The 20,149-nt window shown below is 55.2% G+C and overlaps 1 protein-coding gene across 3 annotated transcripts; it reads right to left on the bottom strand.

Annotated features, from left to right (window-relative positions):
• Positions 1–672: 672 nt before the first annotated feature.
• ETNK2 (ethanolamine kinase 2) lies at positions 673–19,274 on the bottom strand (the record flags this gene model as incomplete). 3 transcript variants are annotated; one of them, XM_080699598.1, is made up of 8 exons in its annotated part: positions 673–745; positions 2,889–2,962; positions 4,450–4,595; positions 7,087–7,170; positions 8,153–8,295; positions 14,321–14,443; positions 17,213–17,472; positions 19,020–19,274. In XM_080699598.1, 8 exons carry the CDS (start codon positions 19,272–19,274, stop codon positions 673–675), a joined length of 1,158 nt encoding a protein of 385 aa, XP_080555724.1. The 3 variants fall into 3 exon arrangements, with proteins under 3 accessions (XP_080555724.1, XP_080555725.1, XP_080555726.1); XM_080699599.1 differs by lacking the exon at positions 7,087–7,170; XM_080699600.1 differs by lacking the exon at positions 14,321–14,443.
• Between the last annotated feature and the right edge of the window lie 875 nt (positions 19,275–20,149).

Here is a 20,149-nt window from a genome sequence, read left to right as displayed (position 1 = left end):
CCACCATTGGCCATGTTGCCTTTAGCCCAGCCGCAGCAGGAGGCACAGCCAGGCTTTGGGGACCTGGGCTTGCCACCTCTCTCTCCCTCCCATGGGCTCCAGAGGGACAGGAGAAGCAAGGAACAGCCGGGTCCGGAAAGGGAGCAGGGCTTCTGATCGCCCGGTCTGGGCTGGAGAACCATGTGGGGCTCAGATGAGTTGCTGGGGAGCCCACACGCTTGGTCCAGACCCTCCCATGACAGCACATTCATCTGTCAGGTTGGCACAGTCCACTAGGGCTAAGCACCTCCCACCTGGGCATGCAGGGGACCGGCCAGGGCGCTGGAGGTAGAAAGGAGCCCTCCCCTCCCACGAGCCAGGAAGGGTCACAGACACGAGTAAGGCGGCCCAAGTGCCAGCAGGCCCAGGGCTGACCGCAGTGGGTAGGTCCAGGCCCTGCTGTCTGCAGGCACTTCTGGCCTGGTGAAGTACAGGGTACCCCCAGTGTTGAGTTCTTTCAGCCCCTCCAAACAGGAGAATGAGTTATTTCCTGGTGTCCACTGGGGACCCTCTCCCTGGGCACCCACCTGTCCCCTCTCCCAACCTTGTCCAAGGGTGAGGGCCCCAGAGCAGAACAGAGCCCTGGAGAACAGGTCTGGCCAGGCAGGTGGGTGGGGAGGGGTCGGAGGCTGGTCACTTTGGCATCTCCAAGGCGGACACCTGAGGCTTCACCTTGAAGTACTGGTTGAATCGGATCACTGCGTACCTGCCAGGGAAAAGCCAGTGTGAGGGGGACACCAGGCGGCTCTAGGTCCATCCTGATCTAGACAGGTCAGCCCCAGCCCAGACTGCTTTGTTTTTTATTTTAATTTTCCATAACAACCTATAATCCCAGTACTTTGGAAGAGGATCACAGGTTCAAGGCCAACCTCAGCAAATAGCGAAATTTCTCATCAACAAAGGGAGACCCTGCTTCCAAATAAAAATAAAACAGGGCTGGGGTGTGGCTAGGAGGTAAGATACCCCTGGGTTCAATCCCCAGTACCACACACACACACAAATCCACGATATTTTTTCTTAGATCACATTGGAACAACTCATGCAAACATGTTTGTTTGGAATCTTGTTTTCACAGCTCTGGTGTTAAGGATATTCATACTATCACACAAAGAAGCTCCAGAACATTCTCATTTTGCAAAATTGAAACTATGCCCATTAGGCACCGCTTCCCAGCCTCTTTGTGATCACCATTCTACCCCGTTTCTATGAATTTGACTACTTTAGTCACTTCGTATAAATGAAATCAAAACACTGTCTTTTTGTGCCTGGCTGTTTTGTTCAGGATGTCCTCAAGGCTCATCCATGTTGTGAAATCGGCAGGATTCTGTTCTTTTTTAAGGCTGAATAATATTCTATTGTATGTCTATTCATCCGTTGATGGGCACTTGGGTTGCTTCCGTCCCTTGGCTGCTGTGAATGTGTAGCTGTGAACAGGGGCGTGCAAATATTTCTTTGAGATCCTGCTTTCAGTTCTTTGGGATACACCCCCAGAAATAGAACTGGGGGATCAAGTGGTGAGTATTGTTTAGTGGTCGAGGAACCACTGTACTGTTTTCCACAGTAGCCAGGCCATTTTTACATTCCCACCAGCTCTGCACAAGTGTTCCAATCCCTCCACCACCTCGCCAAGACTCTTCTGCTCTTGTGTTGATGGCAGGAGGCTATAGCTCACTCTGCTTTTGCTACTGTGTGTGGTACTGGGACTTGAACCCGGGGACATTCTACTTCTGAGTTATAACCCCAGCCCTTTTGTTTTTAAACCAGTCTTGCTAGGCTGCTCAGGGTCTCACTATGCTGCTGAGGCTGTCCTTTTGTTGAGGCTCTGACTACATTCAGGCACCCCAGGGTCAGTGAACCCTCTGAGAATGGGCTGTGGTGGACACAGGCCAGAGAGCAAAGGACTGGGCTCCGGGCGTTCCAATGGGGTTGTCCTTTGCCCTGCACCCTGGGCTCGAGGCTCTGCCTTCTCTCTACCCTGTCCCCCATCCTCTAACCTGCGATCCTCCTTGTCTCAGCCTCCCAAGTACTAAGATTACAGGTATGCACCATGGCGTCCAGCTCTCATAGCTTCTGGGGTGTGTGTGTGTGTGTGTGTGTGTGTGTGTGTGTGTGTGTGTGTAGGAGGAGGAGATACTTGGTAAGAACCCAGCACCAGAGCTCTACCCAGCCCTTTTTCTTTTACTTTTTTTATTTTGAAACAAGAGTCTCACTAGGTTGCTGAGAGTCTTGTATATTGCTGAGGTTGTCCTCAAATCTGCGATCCTCCTGTCTCAGCCTCCCAAGTACCAGATGTGCACCACCATACCCAGCAGTCACTGTGCCTTTGATTGGCATTTCTTCCATGGTCATGAACACCCTGAGGCTGGGCTAGTGATTCCCTTTCAGCTGAGAGTGGGTGGGAAGAAGGACGTGGGGACGGGACCAGAACAGAGGAGGAAACGATTCCTGGCCCAGGGGGACCTATGTACCGCAGAGGACGGCCCCCACTCGCGTTATCAACCATGCTTACGGTCTAGGTCTGGTGCCCAAGGTCACTAGGAGCCACGGAGGGAGCAGCTGCAGGGGCAGCAGTCGGCTCAGCCACTGAGGGACAGCAAGTCCCTTCCACTCTGGAAGTGACCTCGCTCAGCCCGTCCTTTGCCGGCTGGCTTGAGCTGCTGGTAGGATGTGGCAGGGAAGGTGGAGCCCCTACAGGGGGAGGGCATGAGGCTCCGCCGTTCACCCCTGGGGGCAGTGACATGGACACAGGTCAATAGAGCAGAGGTCTGGATCGGGTTCTGTTGGGGTTGCTCTTTACCCTGCACTTTGGACTCTGCCTTCTCTCTGCCCCACCCCCTCCCGCAGCTCACCTGAGGAAGTCAAAGTCGATGGTAGAGTACTGGTTCTGGATGAGAGCCCAGAGAGCCCAGAAGAAGTGTGATGCCTGGGAAGAGACAGATGGTCAGCCTGGCAGTGCCCGGGCCTGGGACGGACCCTGCAGAGCCAGAGGAACTCGGTTGTTCTTGAAGACCGAGCTCGGACTCTGGCAGAGACGTGGGTCTCCCCAGCACGGCTTAAGAGGACTGCTGAGGCCAAGTCCCTGGACGGCACTGGGGGATTTGCTGCCCTACTAGAAGCAGACAAGCAGGAGGCTGGGGGCCCAGCTCTGGGTGCAGCCCCTGCCTGGCATGTGAAAGGCCGTGGGGAGGCCGAGAGGAAGGAGGGAGGAAAAGACAAGCAGAGCCGGTGCTACCCAGGTCCAGTGTTTGCCCACCCCAGTGCGGGTCAGCAGTACGGTGCTTCTAGGGGCACCCCAGCATGATCTGGGGTCTTTAATGCCAGAGGACCCAGGCCAAAATGAATCTTGCAGGCCTGGGCACCAGCAGAAGGGCTGGTACCCCGCAGCAGTACCCAGGGTCCCAGGTTGGTGGGGACGCTGCCCTGACCTCCACCCTCAGCTCTCTTCCCTTGGGAGGCCGGCACAGTTAGAAAATGAGTCTGAACCTGGAACAAGAAGCCTCAAGTCGGTTCATTAGCCTCTACATTCCCTGTAGCCAGAGGAGCCCCCAGGCCCGGCACCCCAAGCTCAAGAGACCAGAGAGCTGTGGCTCCGCTCCAGGCCAGCACCCTCACCCTATCCCGCAGCCCAGCTCACTCGTGTCTACAAAGCACCTCCCTCTTCTCTCTTCCCTCTTCACGACTGTGAAGGGACACAGGTAAGCTAGCAAGTGAGAAAGGGTTCCTGCTAAGAAAGTGAGCAGAGAGGAAGGGCAAGGCACCCAAGAGGAAGCCCCACGTCAGTGTTGTCCCAAGGGCAAGAGAACAGGTTATCCGACACCGTGGGAAGTCCGGAGGTGGCAGCTCCACTGTGCACCGGGATCCTCTCCTTGCTTGTGCACGGCTGACGTGGACCAGAGGAGGTAGCAACCCCCGGGCATGCACCAGTGCAGACCCGCAGATGCCTGCTCCTGGGATCAGTGGCACTCTGGGTTGAGCACCAACCCTGTGATGACTGGAGCAGGAAGAGCCCGTGGAAAGGCTTCCGTGCAGGTCTAAGTCAGTGGAGGGAGCTACGAGGAGGACGAGGGCCTGACATTCTCCCTCTTCTCTGTAGGCTAAAGGATGAATGGATGGGTTTAACTGCAACAGGCCAGGCTGAGGTTAGTGGGAAGAACTGCCCATCCCAACAAGAGAATTGCTAAATCAGGATGCTGAGGTCTTTCTTGAAAGTATTCCTTTAGAACAGGTCTAGAAGTCTAGAGACCAGACTTGAAGGGGCAGGAGGAGTAGGGAACAGAGCATCTTCATACTTTGGGGATACCTAAGATAGCTTATTCCAGACACCTCTAGGCTGGGGTCCAACTTCACCCCTGGCCCTGGGCTCTGGGAGGAGGCTGGGTGGGTCTCCTTTCCCTAGCCCCAAGCACTCACCAGGGCAAACTTGTTGACTTGCACGTACAGCCTCTCCACCTCCCTGGGAGTCACCGCTGTCCCCTTCTGTGCCTGCAGATAGTAGTGCAGCCACTGCAGCTGGGTCTCCCGAGTTGGGTACTGGCAGTAATCGACCTCATTCACACCTGATGGGGAGGCAGGCCAGAGAGAAGTTGTTGACGACCATCTTGGGCTTACCTGGGGCTCAGCAGGTGGCCCTTCTCCCTAACACTCCATCTCCTCCATCGCCTAGGGAGGCGGCCCTGGGGTGCAGCTTCTCTGACCACCACGCTCGCTAGTGTGGGTCCTCCCGTCTTGTACTCAGGTGAGGCTCCAGGTCACCCTGGACAGGCCCCTTCCTGTCACTAGCCCAGTTATTCACTTATCAGATGAGAGAGGTAGACTCAGTTATGAACATCAAACATTACTTCTTGGACCGGCAACCAGTGGGCTACCTGACAACACCTTGGGGCACCCCAGCGCTGTTCAGACCAATTAATCTGACCTGCAGCCACGCAGGGTACCTGTGGCAGGGCGACCCCGGCTAACCCCGCCTCTGAGAGTCCTCCAGCTGCCAGCTTGGGGCTGCCAGCCACATCTTGGGCATGTGTCAGAGGCCTTGGCTTGAGAGCCAGTAGGAGAGGAAGTGGCCACCAAATGGGGCCCCCAGAGTTAAATACTTGCCCAGCGGCTGGGCGTGGTGGCGCACGCTTGTAATCCCCACGCTTGGGAGGTGGAGACAGGAAGATCGTGCATGTTCAAAGCCAGCCATGCTGGCTTAAGAGACCCTGTTTCCAAATAAAAAAGTATAAAACAGGTCTGGGAGTGTAGCCCGGAGGTAGAAGGGCTTCCAGGAACCCCAGTACCACCACCAAAAAAAAAAAAAAAAAAAAAAAAAAAAAAAAAAACTTGCCCAGCATCATGCAGTCAGTTGGAGAGACCAGGGCTGGACTTTGATCCCCCAGTACCCAGAACCTGTTCCTCTGTTCCTGGAGGCCAGGGGCCCTCCCCAGCTCCCCACCTGTCTCACCCTCCCTCCCGCACGCTGTCTTCCTCTTCCATTCTCAACTTGGAAGTAGGATGCAGTCAGGTCCCACTGGAGAGATGCCAGTTGGACTTTGCTCTGTGCAGTGGGTAAGAAAGACTTAAAATGCTAAAATGCTTAGGAATTATCCTTTCTGCCAGTGCCGCCCTCGCCTGGCGCCACACCCCGGGGCTCAGCTGTTCTGACCAGCTGAGGCCCAGCATCCCTGGGCACCCCTGGGGTTCCTGAAGCCACTGGTGGCTGCCCTGGGGAGTGGCCCCCTCAGGCACAGTCACTGCTGACAGACCCAGTCACCCGCCACCCACGGTGGGCCTGGCTGGGCTGGGGAGTGGCTGGGGCTGGGCTCCGCAGTGGTTTCTTACTTCTTCCAAACCACAGAGGCTGGCCGCCTCGCTAAGAGTACCCCACGCTGCCAGCTGGGGACGTCCCCCCAGCCCCAGGTTCCAGTTCCAGCTATGTCTCCTCAGTCCTGATTCCCTAGCCCCTGAGCTAGGGAAAAAAAGCCTGCCTTGCTCCCTTTACATAAATAGTGGTTCTAGTGCACCAAATATGCTTTTGAGAACAGTCACTTGTCCTAGCAATTGCTCTTTCCTCCAGCCTCTTCAGCTTCTCCTTCCATCTCCCTTAGCTGCTACAGGAAAGCTGGTCGGCCTCCTAGTGGCAAACAGCAACTCAATGCCTACTATGTGCGCCAGGCGTATGGATGTCCTAGCAATACTAGGACATAGGGATTATTATCATCTTCTTTTTGCGGGGGCACAGAAAGTGTCAATAACCTACCCAACAGTCACACAGCAGCAAAGCCAGGATTTGAGCCTGGGGAGTCCAGTTACATAGTGTATACTTGTGTTTTTTTTTTTGTTGTTTTTTTGTGGGTTTTTTTTGCAGTACTAGAAATGGAACCCAGGGGGATTCTACTCCTGAGCTACACCCCCAGTCCTCTTTTTTATCCTTTATTTTTTGAAACAGGGTCTCCCTGAGTTGCAAAGGGCCTCACTAAGTAGCTGAGGCTGCCCGTGAACAGCAATCTTCCTGTCTCAGCCTCTCAAATGCTGGGATTACAAGCGTGCTCCACCACGCCCGGCTCATAGTCTATACTTTTAACTAGTTCCACCCAGAGTATTCTCTTCAGGCCACCAAGTGAACAGCTGCTTACAGCTGGCCCTGCCCCAACTGATGAGAGGCCTTGTGCACACTTGTACAGATGTGCTCGTCTCGAAGGGGCTGGGGTGAGGGCTAGCAGAGGATGAAGCCATCCTGAGCTGTGCTGGCCAAGCCAGCATGGGCTGTGTCTGCCCGAGGAAGGGGTCTTTTTTCTAATTCACAAGACAGGCCAAGAATCCCCTGCATCTCCTAATTTGTACCCAACTGCCAGGCGGGCTAGTAAAGGCTGGCTCTTTGTGTGGGTCCTGCTTTCCCTGTGAAGTCTGCAGCTCTCTAAAGACAGGCTGTGCCTTCCCCCCAGTGCTGTTAGATTTTGTAGGACAGTCTAGCCTCCAAACTACAAGTACAGAATGCTCCTCCCCATGGACCTGGCCCCCACTGGAAGGAGGGCGCCCTGGACATAGGTAAAATACTCATGCCCCTCTCACCTGCAAATTCATTGAAATGGTTGCCAATGTCAAAAGCTTGGTAGTTGTAGCCAGCATATTCATAATCGATGAACCGCACATGACCTATGAGGTAGAGGAGAGGCAACGAGGGTCAGTTCCAGATGTGGACATAGGACCTGGTCAAGATTCCAAGTACTGGAGCTGGGCGTGGTGGCGCACGCTTGTAATCCCCGCGCTTGGGAGGCTGAGACAGGAGGATCACACAGGTTCGAAGCCAGCCTCAGCTACTTAGTGAGGCTCTCAGCAACTTAGTGAGACCCTGTTTTCAAATTAAATATAAAATAGGTCTGGGAGTATAGCCTGGAGATAGAAAGCCTCTGGGTTCCACCCCCAGTACCACCAAAAAAAAAAAAAAAAAAAAAAAAAAAAAAAATTCCAAGTACTGGGATTATAGTTAATATACTCCCAGCTTTTTTTTTTTTTAATTTTTAAACATGGTCTCACTAAGTTATTGAGGCTGTCCTCAAATATGAGATCATCCTATCTCAGCCTCCCAAGTATTGAGATTATAGGCATGTGACACTATTCCCAGATTATTTTTAAGTTTTTATTATTGCAGTGCTGTGATTGGAACCCAGGGCCTCACACATGCTAGGTAAACACTCTACCACTGACACCTCCAGCCCTACACCATTTTCAATAAAGGATTTGAGCATTCTTGAAGGTTCTTAGAACTAATTCCCCGTGGATACTAAGAGCCAAGTGTATTCCTGGGGGCTGGGGAAGCTCATTAGAAACACGCAGAGGCTCACTCTCTGAAAGCGGGGTCAGCCAGGATGTCCTCAGAGGCTCGGAGTTGTCATGAGAAATGGCTCGAGAGCCCTACTGTTGAGAACCTCCCTAAACTACGATTTTGAGTTCTTGTAATAGATTTCCCCCAGTGGGAATTCCTTGTTTCTCTTTCTCCTTCTCTCCTCCAAATGAACTTAAGCTTAAAGCCCGAGCCTCCTTTCTCTTGTTCCGGTGCCGGCCTGAGGTCCAGGCTGCTGGGGCGGGCCGCTGACCGCCATGCCACCGTTGCCCACCAAGGCCAGGCGAGCCGTACCTCTGCTGCCGTCGTAGATGATGTTTTTGCAGAGGAGATCATTGTGACAGAACACCACAGGGGGGTCCAGCTGGGACAGGTGTTCCTTCAGCCAGGTCAGCTCCCACTCCAACACCTCCACCTTCGGGACATCTGCGGAAAGGCTGGACAGTGGCAAAAAGTGGCCGGTGGTGAGAGGGCCAATGGAGAAGGCAGGCGCTGCCTGGGGAGCCCTGGGCTCCTGCCTCACCATTCCCTCCTACTGCAGAGGCCTCGGCAAGTGGCCCAGCTCTCAGAGCCTCGCATCTGTCATCCGACACATAGCATTAAGGCTTCCTGCCTCTCTGCCTTCTGCAGTTATGGTCAGAAGCTGATTAAAACCTGGGCACAAGCCGGACCTGGTGGTGCACATTTGTAATCCCAGCATTCAGGAAGCTGAGAAAGGAAGATCGCGGTTCGTGGACAGTCTCAGCTACTTAGTGAGGCCCTTTGCAACTCAGTGAGACCCTGTTTCAAAATAAAGAATAAAAAAATAGGGCTGGGGTTATAGCTCAGAGTTAGAATGTCCCTGGGTTCCATCCCAGCACCACAAAAAAACAACAACGAAAAAAAACCTGAGCAAAAAAGTAACTGGCAGAGCACAGTCATTGACTAAATGGCTTCCCTGCTACTTTGAAAGGGACAGGAGGGAAGGAAGGTGGTCACAGGGAAAGGACAGGAGGAGAGGAGGAGCACGGGATGCAGTGATTCTAGGCCAAGGGACAGCAGTTGCCACGGGGGCAGCACGCGGTGCAGAGCAGACCTGGGCCTCGGAGGTGGGGGAGCCCCAGGGAGAAGCTGGAGTGCTCTACGATGAGAGGCTCCCTGGAAGGGAGACCTGGAAGGGGCTGGAGCTCTCGGAGGAGCAGAGGCATGTGTGGGTGTGTCCTCACTCCAGCAGCGTGGCCACGTGGCTCATCTCACTAAAAGACCACGCCAGCCCAGCAAGGAGGCACAGGGCTGCAGGGGAAGAGCCTGCTCCATGGTCCCCCGTCTCAGCACGCCCCTTCCACCTCAGATTACAAGTGCTGCTTTTGCCCAGACCCCGGCAACTGAGGGCAGCCACAGAGGTGGACCAAGGCTCCATGCCACAAGCGCAGCAGCTGTCCTGCCAAAATAAACACGTGTGGAGGCCAAACAGTCCGGCCAATCGGTGGAGGCACCAGCAGCACATCGTGTTCAGGGGCTCTGCACTTTGGCCTCTTGCATGCATACAGGTCTCTGTACACTCAACAGCCTAGAACCATCCATGGTAGAAGGGGAGGCTGGGATTTTAGCTCCACGCAGGTGCCTCCCGTTGGTGTTTCTCTGCCCAGAATAGCAAGGGCCAGCGGGCAGTGTGTGCGAGAGGGAGCCCTGCCTCACCTCCCATGGCACAGAGCATGGGAACAGGATTCGGCGACTAAGGTGTTTCATTCCCATCCGAAAAAGAGCGACAGGCCCTCCCCCAGGGGGATTGACGTTTCAGAACGTCAGGGCGGAAAGGGATCTTAGGTTCACCAGTCTAACCCCCTGAGGAAGGGAGCACCTCTTCCCAGTCTCCATGTGGCTCTGGTGCATCTGGACACAACATGTCCTCATCAGAGCGAGGTGGTCCTCAGCCTGCCCGGGATCAAACACGGTCTCCTCTCTGGGGGCTGTGCACTGCCCTTGAAGACCTGGTGTCTGGGCTCTGAGAGGCCCCTGGGGCCAGGACGGCTGCGGAGCTGGGGACAGATTTCTCTCACCCTCGCTGGACTTGATCTCCACCTCCAGGTCTGCAGGTGGTGGGTCTCAATCTTGGCTCTCTTAAGCGGCCATTTTCTTTGAAGATTCCTTTTTTTCCCCCCTTGAACTGAGACCATCACAAGATAAGAACAAGGAAACTTCCTTTGGTTTGCTCAGGTCTCAGCCTGAAAAACATGCTTTTGCTTTGCTACTCAGTCCCTGACCTCTGACTAACCCCACCCTGCTCACCCCAAGGCCAGACAGACTACTGTGGGAACAATCCTGGCCTCCTATCTCCATGACAGCCTCCTTCTGCTGCAGGAAGCCCCTCCCTGAGCAGTGTGTGTGTGTGTGTGTGTGTGTGTGTGTGTGTGTGTGTGTGTGTGAGACTAGGGATTGAACCCAGGGGCATTTTACTTCTGAGCTACACTCTAGCTCGATCTTATTTTTATTTTGAAATAGGGTCTCGCTGAGTTACTGCATGCTGGCCTTGAACCTGCAATCTTCCTGCCTCAGTCTCCCAGATTCTGGGGTTACAGGTGCGTACCACCACGCCCCGCTTTCCCTTGAACTTCCACCCAGTCTGCCACTTTCTGATACCATCAGACTCTTCCAAAGCTGTAGAATTGCCAGAGTGGCACAAGTACTGCATAGAAACCTTCCCAGCATAGGCAGATCTGTTCTCCAGCCTCCAGAGATGGGGGAGGGGGGAAAGGGGGCTAGGGCATCTCAGGGAAGCACAGGAGGGCCCTGCCACAGAAGGGACTGTGGCCTGGCCAATTTCCCCTCAGCCCAGACCCCAGCAGTGCAAAAGCACTATCATCCCTCAGGGACTTCCAGAGGGGTACAGCTTCCCGGGTTTTCATCTTTGCCCTCCCACCAGCCCACCCATCAGTATCTCCTTAATGTTCCTGAAACAAGAACGCCTCCAGGGCCAAGCCGACCCACAGCCGCAGATCTATTCTACAGGTCTCTGGTACATGCTTTACTCTCCACCTCCGGTCACCTTCTCAAGCTACCCTAGACAATAGTCCTCAAAAGTGTGGTTTCTAAGCCGGGTGTGGTGGTGCACGCTTGTAATCCCAGCATTCAGGAGGCTGAGACAGGCGGATCACAGTTCTCTGACAGCTTCAGCTACTTACTGAGGCCCTTTGCAACTTAGTGAGACCCTGTTTCAAAATAAAGAATAAAAAATAGGGCTGGGGGTGTAGCTCAGAAGTAGAATGCCCCTCGGTTTCGTCACCAGTACAACAACAACAACAAAAGCGTGGTTCCTGGTGCAGAACCCCCCAGGGAGCCCACCTAAATGTAGATTCCTGGGCTCCAGCAAGACCTCCTTATCCATCTCCAAGGACGAGTTGGGACTTTGCAGTAGGTGAACACAGCACAGCGGCCTTCTGCTCCAAGCTTGGGACCCCTGATCCTAGACCTTGCCCACTTAATGATTTAATGACAAGATTCCCCTAGCTGAACACCACGCTCAAACCTCACCCAAATCTGTTCTTTGTGGAACTTGATAACTTCCTTCCTAAACCACAGTCCTGGCTCAAATACCTTCTTGACTTTCCACTGATCGCTCCCTTCAATTCTGGCTCCTTAGCCTGACATAAAGCCCCACCTTCTAGCTCCAACTTCTGTAGCCTCATCCTGCTTGAAGACGTGTTCATCTACCCAGTACCCTTGGGCAAACTTGCTCAGCCATCTACTCCAGCTGCAGCGGCCCCTTCTGCTCTTGGCCCTGCTGCCTCTGCCAAGAACACCTTACCTGCTTCTCCCCACACCCGCCCCGCATGTTACACAACTGCCCTTTTGTAGCCAGGCACGAACGAACGTGTCCTGTTTACCCAGATGGCTCCTAAGCTTCTTGAGGGCAGGGCCAATGTCCTGATCATTCTCATCTTCTGTTGTTTTAAATCCTAGTCACTCAGTGTTCACAAAATGAAGGATTGACCAGGTCAGGGGTATGAGGCAGTGTCTGAGCTCAAGGTGCTTTATCTAGCTTGAGTGATCGCTCAGTATCGCTCTGCTGTGGGGCAGGTGAGGCAGTGGAGGACAAGGATCATCCTGTAAAGAACTCTAAGAAGTTAAGCCTGGACTCACCCAAAGATCAAAGGGAGTTGGCCAGCCCCAGAGAACAAGGTCACCCCCAAGGTTACACAGCCCTGACAGTCCTAGGGTCAAAGCTCAGGCCTGTGCACCAGGAGGCACCTGTCTGAGCTGCCTCTGATCAGCAATGACCTTGGGCAAGTCTCATTCCCTCCCCGGGCTCAGTTTTTCCATCTGTCAAATGAAGTGATGGCTGGAGAGTCCTGTTCTCCATGGGTAGTTCTAGTCATCACAGAGAAGGTGGTCTTTGTCCCAGAGGTAACCCGTGCACAGAAGGTCTGAACATGTTCAAATAGAGGGCAGGCATCCTGGACATACATTCCCAAAGAGTGGCGTGAGAGGGTCCAGAGAAAGTCAGGTGTGTGTGTCTGAGAGACACACAATGGGGACAGAGCTGATGACTGTCATCTCAGAGGAGGGAGTAGGCCCCCTTCTCTCAGACCTCTTCTGTGCACTACTCCCATGAGCATCTGAAACCAGAGTGATGCTGGAATTCACCGAGTTCTTCAACACATCTGGTAGAGGGGCTTCCCAATGTTCCCAACACAAAGGAATGATAAATATTTGTGGCAGTGGCTGTGCCAGTTACCCTGATATGAAATTACATTTCATATGTGTATCAATACATAAATCAATCATACATAAATATGTATGATTTGTATGTATCAATTAAAAGTTTTAAATATATATTTTTAAAAGGTGATGTTTAATCCAAGCAGGGTACATGGAAAGATCAGAAACTCACTAACTGGCTTTTTTTACTTTTAGAGGAAAGGGGCAAATAGCAGTCTTTTGGCCTCTATCTGAACCAGAAAACCTCCGGTCTCAGCCTCCCAAGTACTGGGATTACAAGTGTGTGCCGCCAGGCCTCGGTGTGTGTGAGGTCCTGGGGATTGAACCCAGGGGTCTTCTATCTCCAAGCTACACCCCAGACCTTTTTTTTGTGTGTGTGGTACTGGGGTTCCTGGAAACCCTTCAACCTCCAGGTTACACTCCCAGACCCATTTTTATATTTTTATTTGGAAACAGGGTCTCTTTAGCCAGCGCAGCTGACTTCGAACCTGCGCGATCCTCCTGTCTCCGCCTCCCAAGTGTGGGGATTACAAGCGTGCACCACCACGCCCAGCCACCCTCAGACCTTTTTATATATTATTATTATTATTATTATTATTATTATTATTATGTGTAATGCTGGGAATTGAAACCAAGAGACTTCAACCTCCAAGCTACATCCCCAGCCTTATTTTTAATTCTTTCTTGTTTCTTTCTTTTGTGTTTGTGTGTAGTACTGGGGGATAAAACCCAGGGACACTCTATCTCCAGGCTATAACCCTAGCTCTGCTTTATTACTTCATTTTGAAACAGGGTCTCACTAAGTTGCAGAGGGCCTCACTAAGTTGCTGAAGCTGGCCACAAACCTGCAATCCTCCTGTCTCAGCCTCCCAAGTACTGGAATTACAAGCATGTGCCACCACGCCAGACTATTTCTTTTGAAACAGAATCTCGATAGGTTGATCCTGAGAATGTCACATTTGCTGACACTATCCTCGAACCCGCGATCCTCCTGGCTCAGCCTCCCAAGTACTGCGATTATAAGCATGTGCCACCTTGCCTGGACATGCCTCTGTCTTTTATCAGCACTCCAGGGTGTGCGAGGAGGTGGGCATGCAAGGGCTAACAGGACTCTGGGGTTGCTGGCCAGAGAGCTGAGGGGCAATTTGAGAAACCCTGTGTTATCTGGGGAAAGGTAACCTCTGTACCTCCATCCCTGAAAAGAGCAGCAGGAAATGGCAAATGTCAGTCTGTGGACTGGGTACAGGAGAGAGCCCCAGTGTAACAAGTAATGCAGGCACAAGGGGAGTCCTGGAAAGCAACAGGAGCCCGGATGTCCTGAGGGCTTGTTGGCTGGCCAGTGGTGCAGACTGAGCCCAGTTCCTCCCCACCCTCCCACTTTCCAGGAGGCAGCTCAGAAAGAAAGAGCTCTGGGCTGGGAAACAGAAGCCCTGCCAGGCAATTAGACCCGGGCGGGGCGGAGATCAGTCTTTGAACTTCAGTTTCCTTTAAGTAAAATGGGGGGTTTCCCCAAACCCTAGTCCCTGGCACAATCAAAAGATGCAAGGAGGAGAAACCAAGCTCCTATGTGTAAATCTGCTTATCTACATTCTTGAGATGTAATCAATCGGCTCTACACTGCTCGGAGAGGCAGGACTGAAAGGGACTGCAGAAGCTCCCAGCCCTGTGCCCCTACACCTCCCGTGAGAGGGGGAGGCTAGCGCCAAAAGAATGTGGAGGGGAGAATGGGTTAAAGGAGCAGCCCTGCCCTCCCCCACGTTGTACCTGGGGCTTATCTCGTTCTTCACCAGAGTGAAATAGTTGTGCATCTTGGGCCACAGCGTTGGCTTGGGCAGGCTGCCGTTTTCATGGATGGAGTGAATCTTTGCCATTTCTAAGGCGATTAACCTACAGCAGAAAACGGGAGGGGTAGAGAGTGTCGATGCTGGGGTAGAGTGTCAGCTGCTCCTCCCGACTGCTGGGGCAGTAGCCAGAGAGCCAGGCGTGGGATTGTTACTCTCAAGAGCCCAAGGTCCCCCAGGAGGCCGTGTCAGCACAAGGCATGGAATCGCAGTAAGGACCTTTAGCCGAGTAGCTCCTTCTCGGGTCCCAGAGATGGGGCTGCTTCAGAGAGCAGGCCAAAGCAGGGCTGTCGCCCAGGCCAACAGCTTGCCTCGCCCAGACTCCCACAGCAGCCCTGAGAACAGAGGGGCACCTGGAGATGGAAGCAGTACCTGGGCTTTGCTCCATCCTGTCTGGGGAAGTGACCACAGGCCCCTTTCCACCAAGAAATCATCAGGTGGTCATGCCAGGCCGGGGAGAAATGCAGGGCTCTTATCAGCCTGGTCAAGGTGGGAAGGGAGACAGGCTGGCCCAGGACAGCCCTTCCTTGGCCACGGGGAGTTGATGCTGGCGGCTGGGTGCCAAGGACGCAAAACAAACCAGCGTTCTATTTTCAAGTCCTCTTGTGGACATTATCCAAGGTCCCAGGAGAGGAGGAGTGGGCAGCAGGGAAGGTTGCTGGGAGAAGGTGGGGGTGGCCAAAGGGCTGACTGGTCAGAGAGGGAGGGCCTTGATAAGGCCCCCGGCCATGGAGGTCCGTGTCCCAGCTGGGCTCTCTAGCCTTCTGCCAGCCCTCCCTCCCCGCAGCTGTCTGCCAAGCTTCCAAAGCTTCTTCCCCCTCTGCCTGTTGCTCGAATAATAATCATGGGAAAGACAACAAAGACGTGGGCTGTTTGAAACCTGTGCCGGAGCTATCCTAGGGGAGCCCCTCTCCCTGCCAAGCCTGGGGCAGGGGCTGGCCACTGCCCATCAGGATAGTAGGGCAGTTTTAGGGCTCCTCTTGAAGCCCCTAAGGCTCCCACCTCCTAGAGGGTGGAGGGACAAGGGGTGCAGCCACAGCCTAGTCGGCAGGAAAGGAAGACCCTGGGAGGTTGTGGGGCAGGGAGGGGCCGGCCAGGCTTGGGCAAGGCAGGGAAACAGACCTGGGAGCCAGGCTAGGCCTTTCTTCCCAAAGATAGATTCCACACAGACAGAGCATGAGCAGAGATTTCCTTGAATATCAATAGGGCTGTTGTTTGAATAGCAATGAAAGTAACCTCAACACTCAGCATTTTTATGCTGCGGAGCCCGAGAAGCTTGGGTGGTGGGTGCAGGGGAACACGGGAAAGCGAGGTCTGACCTCCGCTCTCACTCCGAGGAAAATGGTCCGTCCTGGGAAAACCAAGGAAAGCCCTACCTCCTGCACCTCTCCCAATTTCTGACTCTCCCCCAAACGCCAAGTTCTTATTATGGAACTTAAATCCCTCTTTAATCTTCCTGACAGGGGTAATTGTTTCCACCGAGAGAGGATGAGTGACGGCATGGGGCTGGGAGAGGCGGAGGGAGACTGGGAGTGGTGGGGACCTGCCAGTATTTGAGCTTATTTGCACAAGACCTAGGGAGAGGCGGGAGAAACACAGTGGGAGAAGCAGGCCTGGGTCCCCGCTGCCCCGACCTCACCTTTCCACTGAGCTCCTCAGCTCAGGCCTGAGAAGCCCTGTGCACACCCTGTGCAGGCCACTGGCTCCTCCCCACCCCACACACACATGCGGCTGCAACACAGGGCTCACAATGAACATCCGGGGGGCCCAGCAGCCTGAGGCTGCGCGGGAGTGTGGAGGCAGAAGGGCTCTCAGACTCCCTTCCTGAGTCCCTGGATAGCCATGGGGGTGTGCAAAGAGGGTCAGGTGTACTGACTTAGGTTGACTGGATGGCAGGAAGAAGCCATGGAGCTCTTGGCCTACCTCCAGGTGGGCCCCATCTTTTGCCCCCAGTATGTGGAAGCATCTCAGGGCAGATGCAGAGCATCCTAGGTAGACCGTGTGCTGCCGTCCCTGGTGTCAGGAGCAAACCTCAGCTTGCTTCAGCCTACACCTGCTTCACTATCACAGCACATGGCATTGTGGAAAGAGGGAGGATGCTGGTTGGCACCCCTGCAGTCAGAGAAGAGAGCACTCTAGGGGTTCTTCTTTGGTTCACCCCTTCCCAGGCCCCTCAGTGGCATCCTCCAGGCTTAAAGGGCCACTGCAGTTCTTGGGCCCTCCCCACTCAGGGAGAAGCTTCCTGGGAGGGGTACATGGGTTCTTTTGAACCTCTGCAAGGAGGCCTCAGCAGCTCCCCAAACCTGGATTCCTACCTTCTCAGGGAGCCATAAAGCTCAGACCAGCAGGAGGGAGGGTGCCTCTGGCCAGGTGAAGCCATGCTCACACTGGGTAGGACCCATTTTCTTTGCACACCTGAGCTCTTAGCAGAAGGCAAGGAGAACCAGGAGATCCGAGTGCCCTATGGATTGGGCTCTGATATTGTTTCCAAGGTTCTGAGAAGTTTCTAGATCAGTTTCGGGGTAGGCAGAAGTCTGAGGCCTGGGATCAGGAACCAGATCTCTGCTACATTTAGGAAGCCTGGCAAACTCCACTGAAAACCCATAGAAAACTACCCTCTCTTTGCACAGCAATGCTCAACACACACACACACACACACACACACACACACACACACACACAGTCATGCAATTTTATGAAGCTCACAGATCTTATCACTCTCCTCCATGGACCCCACTCTAAGGAAGCTGGCCAGAGGTTTCCAAGCACACAGACTAAGGGATAGAAGACAAAGAGTACCCTGCACGCTCCTTACCTGAAAAGCCGGGGCTCTCGGATGTGCTCGGGCCCCAGGGCCACACCCTGCATGTACTCGTAGCACAGCCCATTCTGAAAAGTGCAGTAGAGTTTGGGAGCACAGCCATGTGCTCGCAGCAGCTGGAAGTTCCTGACCTCATTCTCTCGGTCCACCAGCAGCTCCGTGTGCTCCCCATATACCCGGACCAGCACGCAGTCCCGCATGTCCTCCTCCACGTAGCAGGCCACCAGCTTGTTGGTGATACCATCAGTGAAGCGCTAGCAGGGGGAGAGGTCAGCGTGGGTGGGTGGGGCAGGATCTCGCTGGTCTCTCCTGGGTGTCTCTGCCTCAGCCCGAGGTGGTCATTGGGATGCCGGGCACAGCCACACACAACCCAGCACTGTCCCCAGCCTTGGGGTAGATAGAGCTCAAGAAAAACATGGCAGCTTGAGCTCGGCCCTGGCACACAGCTTCTCCTGGACCTGCCTCCAGTGGTTACGATGTAGCAATGGAGGAATGTACACGCCACATGGTGGGTAGAAGCACTCTCCCCCGCTTACTCCTCCGCCCCTGCCCTAATAGAAACCCCCATGGACCAGAACGTGGCAGAGGAGGGCTGGGAGTCACCCTGAACAGAACATCCTGACCTGCTGCCAGGCAAAGGGCTCTTTGCTATACTGCTTGCCCTGTCCGGCAGCAGAGGTCCAAGGAAGGCTCTGATGTTGGCACCCATCCTAGGACTGTGGTAGCTAGAGATCCTTGGAGCCTCTGGGTCCCATGGAGAAGAGATAGGAGACAGGGATAGGACCTGGCTGGGCAAGGCGATTGGGAGGGAGGAACCAGGGACTTTTTGGAGGCACAATGTGAGAGTTTGTGGGATCTTAGAGGACTGACATCTGAACCAATTTTAGGTGAGAAACAGCCCCAGATTTGGGACAAATTAGCAGCTGGCACGTTAGCTCAGTGCTAGAATTAGCCTCAGGACTACTTGATGTCAACCCTCTTGCACCAAACTGGACTTTTTGAAAATGCTACCCCCTCCCTGGAGAGGACCGTCAGCCTCCACACTGTCTAGAGCCTCCTGGACCTTTGCATTTCTCCACCCAGTAGGCCCATGGGCTTGGAGCCCTGGGGTTCAGTTTTCTCTAAAGGCAGCCCTGAGAGGGCCTGGGGCTGGGTGGGCAGGTGAAAGCCTCATCTCAGGAAACGCAGGTCCCTGGTGGCCAGTCAGCCCTCTCAATGGCAGGCTCTGCCCACAGGTATGTAAGGGAGAAGGTGTCCAGCTGGGGAAGGGGGCTGAGCCCAAGCCTGTTGCATGATGAGGGTCTCATGCTAGCTGCAATTCTATGGTGGTTGGTGGCTCCTAGGACCTGCCACACGGCTGCTCAGAGTGTAGTCTTGGCTCCCAGCACGGGGTATGGAGGGGCAGCAATGCGTGTGTACCTGGGAGAGGGGGTCTCCCTTAAAAGTTCTTGTCTCCTCAGGCTTCGCAGCTGGCTGGTATGCGCTTTTGGGCAGCTAGGGGCACCAGCACGCAGCGACAGGGGGTGGGGCCGCACGTGCCGCATGCTGACACTGGGCAGGTGGCCCTCCAGCATGCCCAGAGACCGGGGAGTAGGCGTGCATGGAGGGTCCAGGCAGGCGTGAGCCTAGCTTTGCTTAGGGACTAGAAGAGATGGAGAGCGGGACGCACATACGAACCATGTCCTGAACCTCTCCTGCCCAGAGGACGCACGCCCCTCGGACCCGCACCCAGAAGGGTCCATGGACAGGCGTCTAGGCAGCCTGGGCAGGACCCCACCCCCGCCCCACGCCCGCTGGTTACCTTGGTCCGAACTTGCTCCGGCCCCCAGTGCGGCCGCAGCTCCTGGATGAGGCGCAGGGCGCCGGGCAGGATGTCGTCCGGGTCCACCGACACGCCGTAGCACGGGACAGCTGCTGCCCTCGGGGGGTCCGGCTCCCGGCAGCCCGCGCTGGCCGCCGCCTTCTCCTCCATGCCCCATGAGCACTGTGGGCAAGGCGCCTGTCTCCGCAGGTAAAAGGGCGAGCACGGCGGAGGAGCCAGAGGGGGCACAGCCATTCCCAGCAGCCCCACCCCCTTGGAGCCGCCGCGCGAGCGCTAGCCCCTGCGGGGGGGCCCGGCGAGGGAGTGGGAGTGGTAGAGGAGGGGCCAGGGGAAGTCCATGACTCAGGAGCGAGCTGCCCGCTTCGATCGCCCGCTCGCGGCCCAGAGCCCGAAGTCGACCCGGGAACGCCAGGGCCCGCCGCGATTGTGACATCACGGGCCGCGGGCCTCAGGAACGCCCCCGGCCGAGCGCCGCCGCCACCCCGGGCAGCTGCGGCCACCGCTACCTGGAGCGCGGGGTGGGGGGCAACGCCCCCGGGGCCCCCGGTGACGCAGGGGGCGGAGCCTCCGCAGGCCCCGCCCGGGGACCCTGCAGGGCTTCGGGGGCTCGTTCCCCGCGTTCCAAGCCGCTGGGCAGACCGGCTCTCTCCTACTAACCTGGACCCCGGGTGTGGAGGGGGGGGGTGCGCGAAGGGCTGTTCTGCACCCAACCTTCGTCCTGGAGTTTGGAGGTCCTGAGGGTCCCAAGACGTCAGCTTGGGCTCGCCCCTCTGGGCCTCTGCTCCCGGAGCTCAGTCCCCAGACCCCTGGAAAAGGCTCTGCCCCAGTGGCCCCTGCTGCACTTCAAAGCTACAGGGAGCCCCAGGGCCTCCTCGCCAACGCCATTAGCACCCCACACACAATGGAGGGGGACATTAGCTGATGCCTGCGGAGGTGGGTGTGTTAGCCTGGCACACTGGACTGTTCTCTGGTCACTGAATATCCAGGGTATTGGAGAATTCGAGGAACATTCTAGCCCGAGACTGAGGGAGTCTGTTTTGATCACTGAGTAATCCTTAAAGGGTCCCTCCCATCCCGAGGGCCTGAGTGGGGCCAGGTGGTGTAGATGA

This window comes from Muscardinus avellanarius, assembly GCF_963383645.1.
Source record: "Muscardinus avellanarius genome assembly, chromosome: 7".
NCBI lineage: Eukaryota > Metazoa > Chordata > Mammalia > Rodentia > Gliridae > Muscardinus > Muscardinus avellanarius.
Note: the sequence above shows the minus strand (reverse complement) of the source record. Positions and strands in the feature narration are given on the sequence as shown.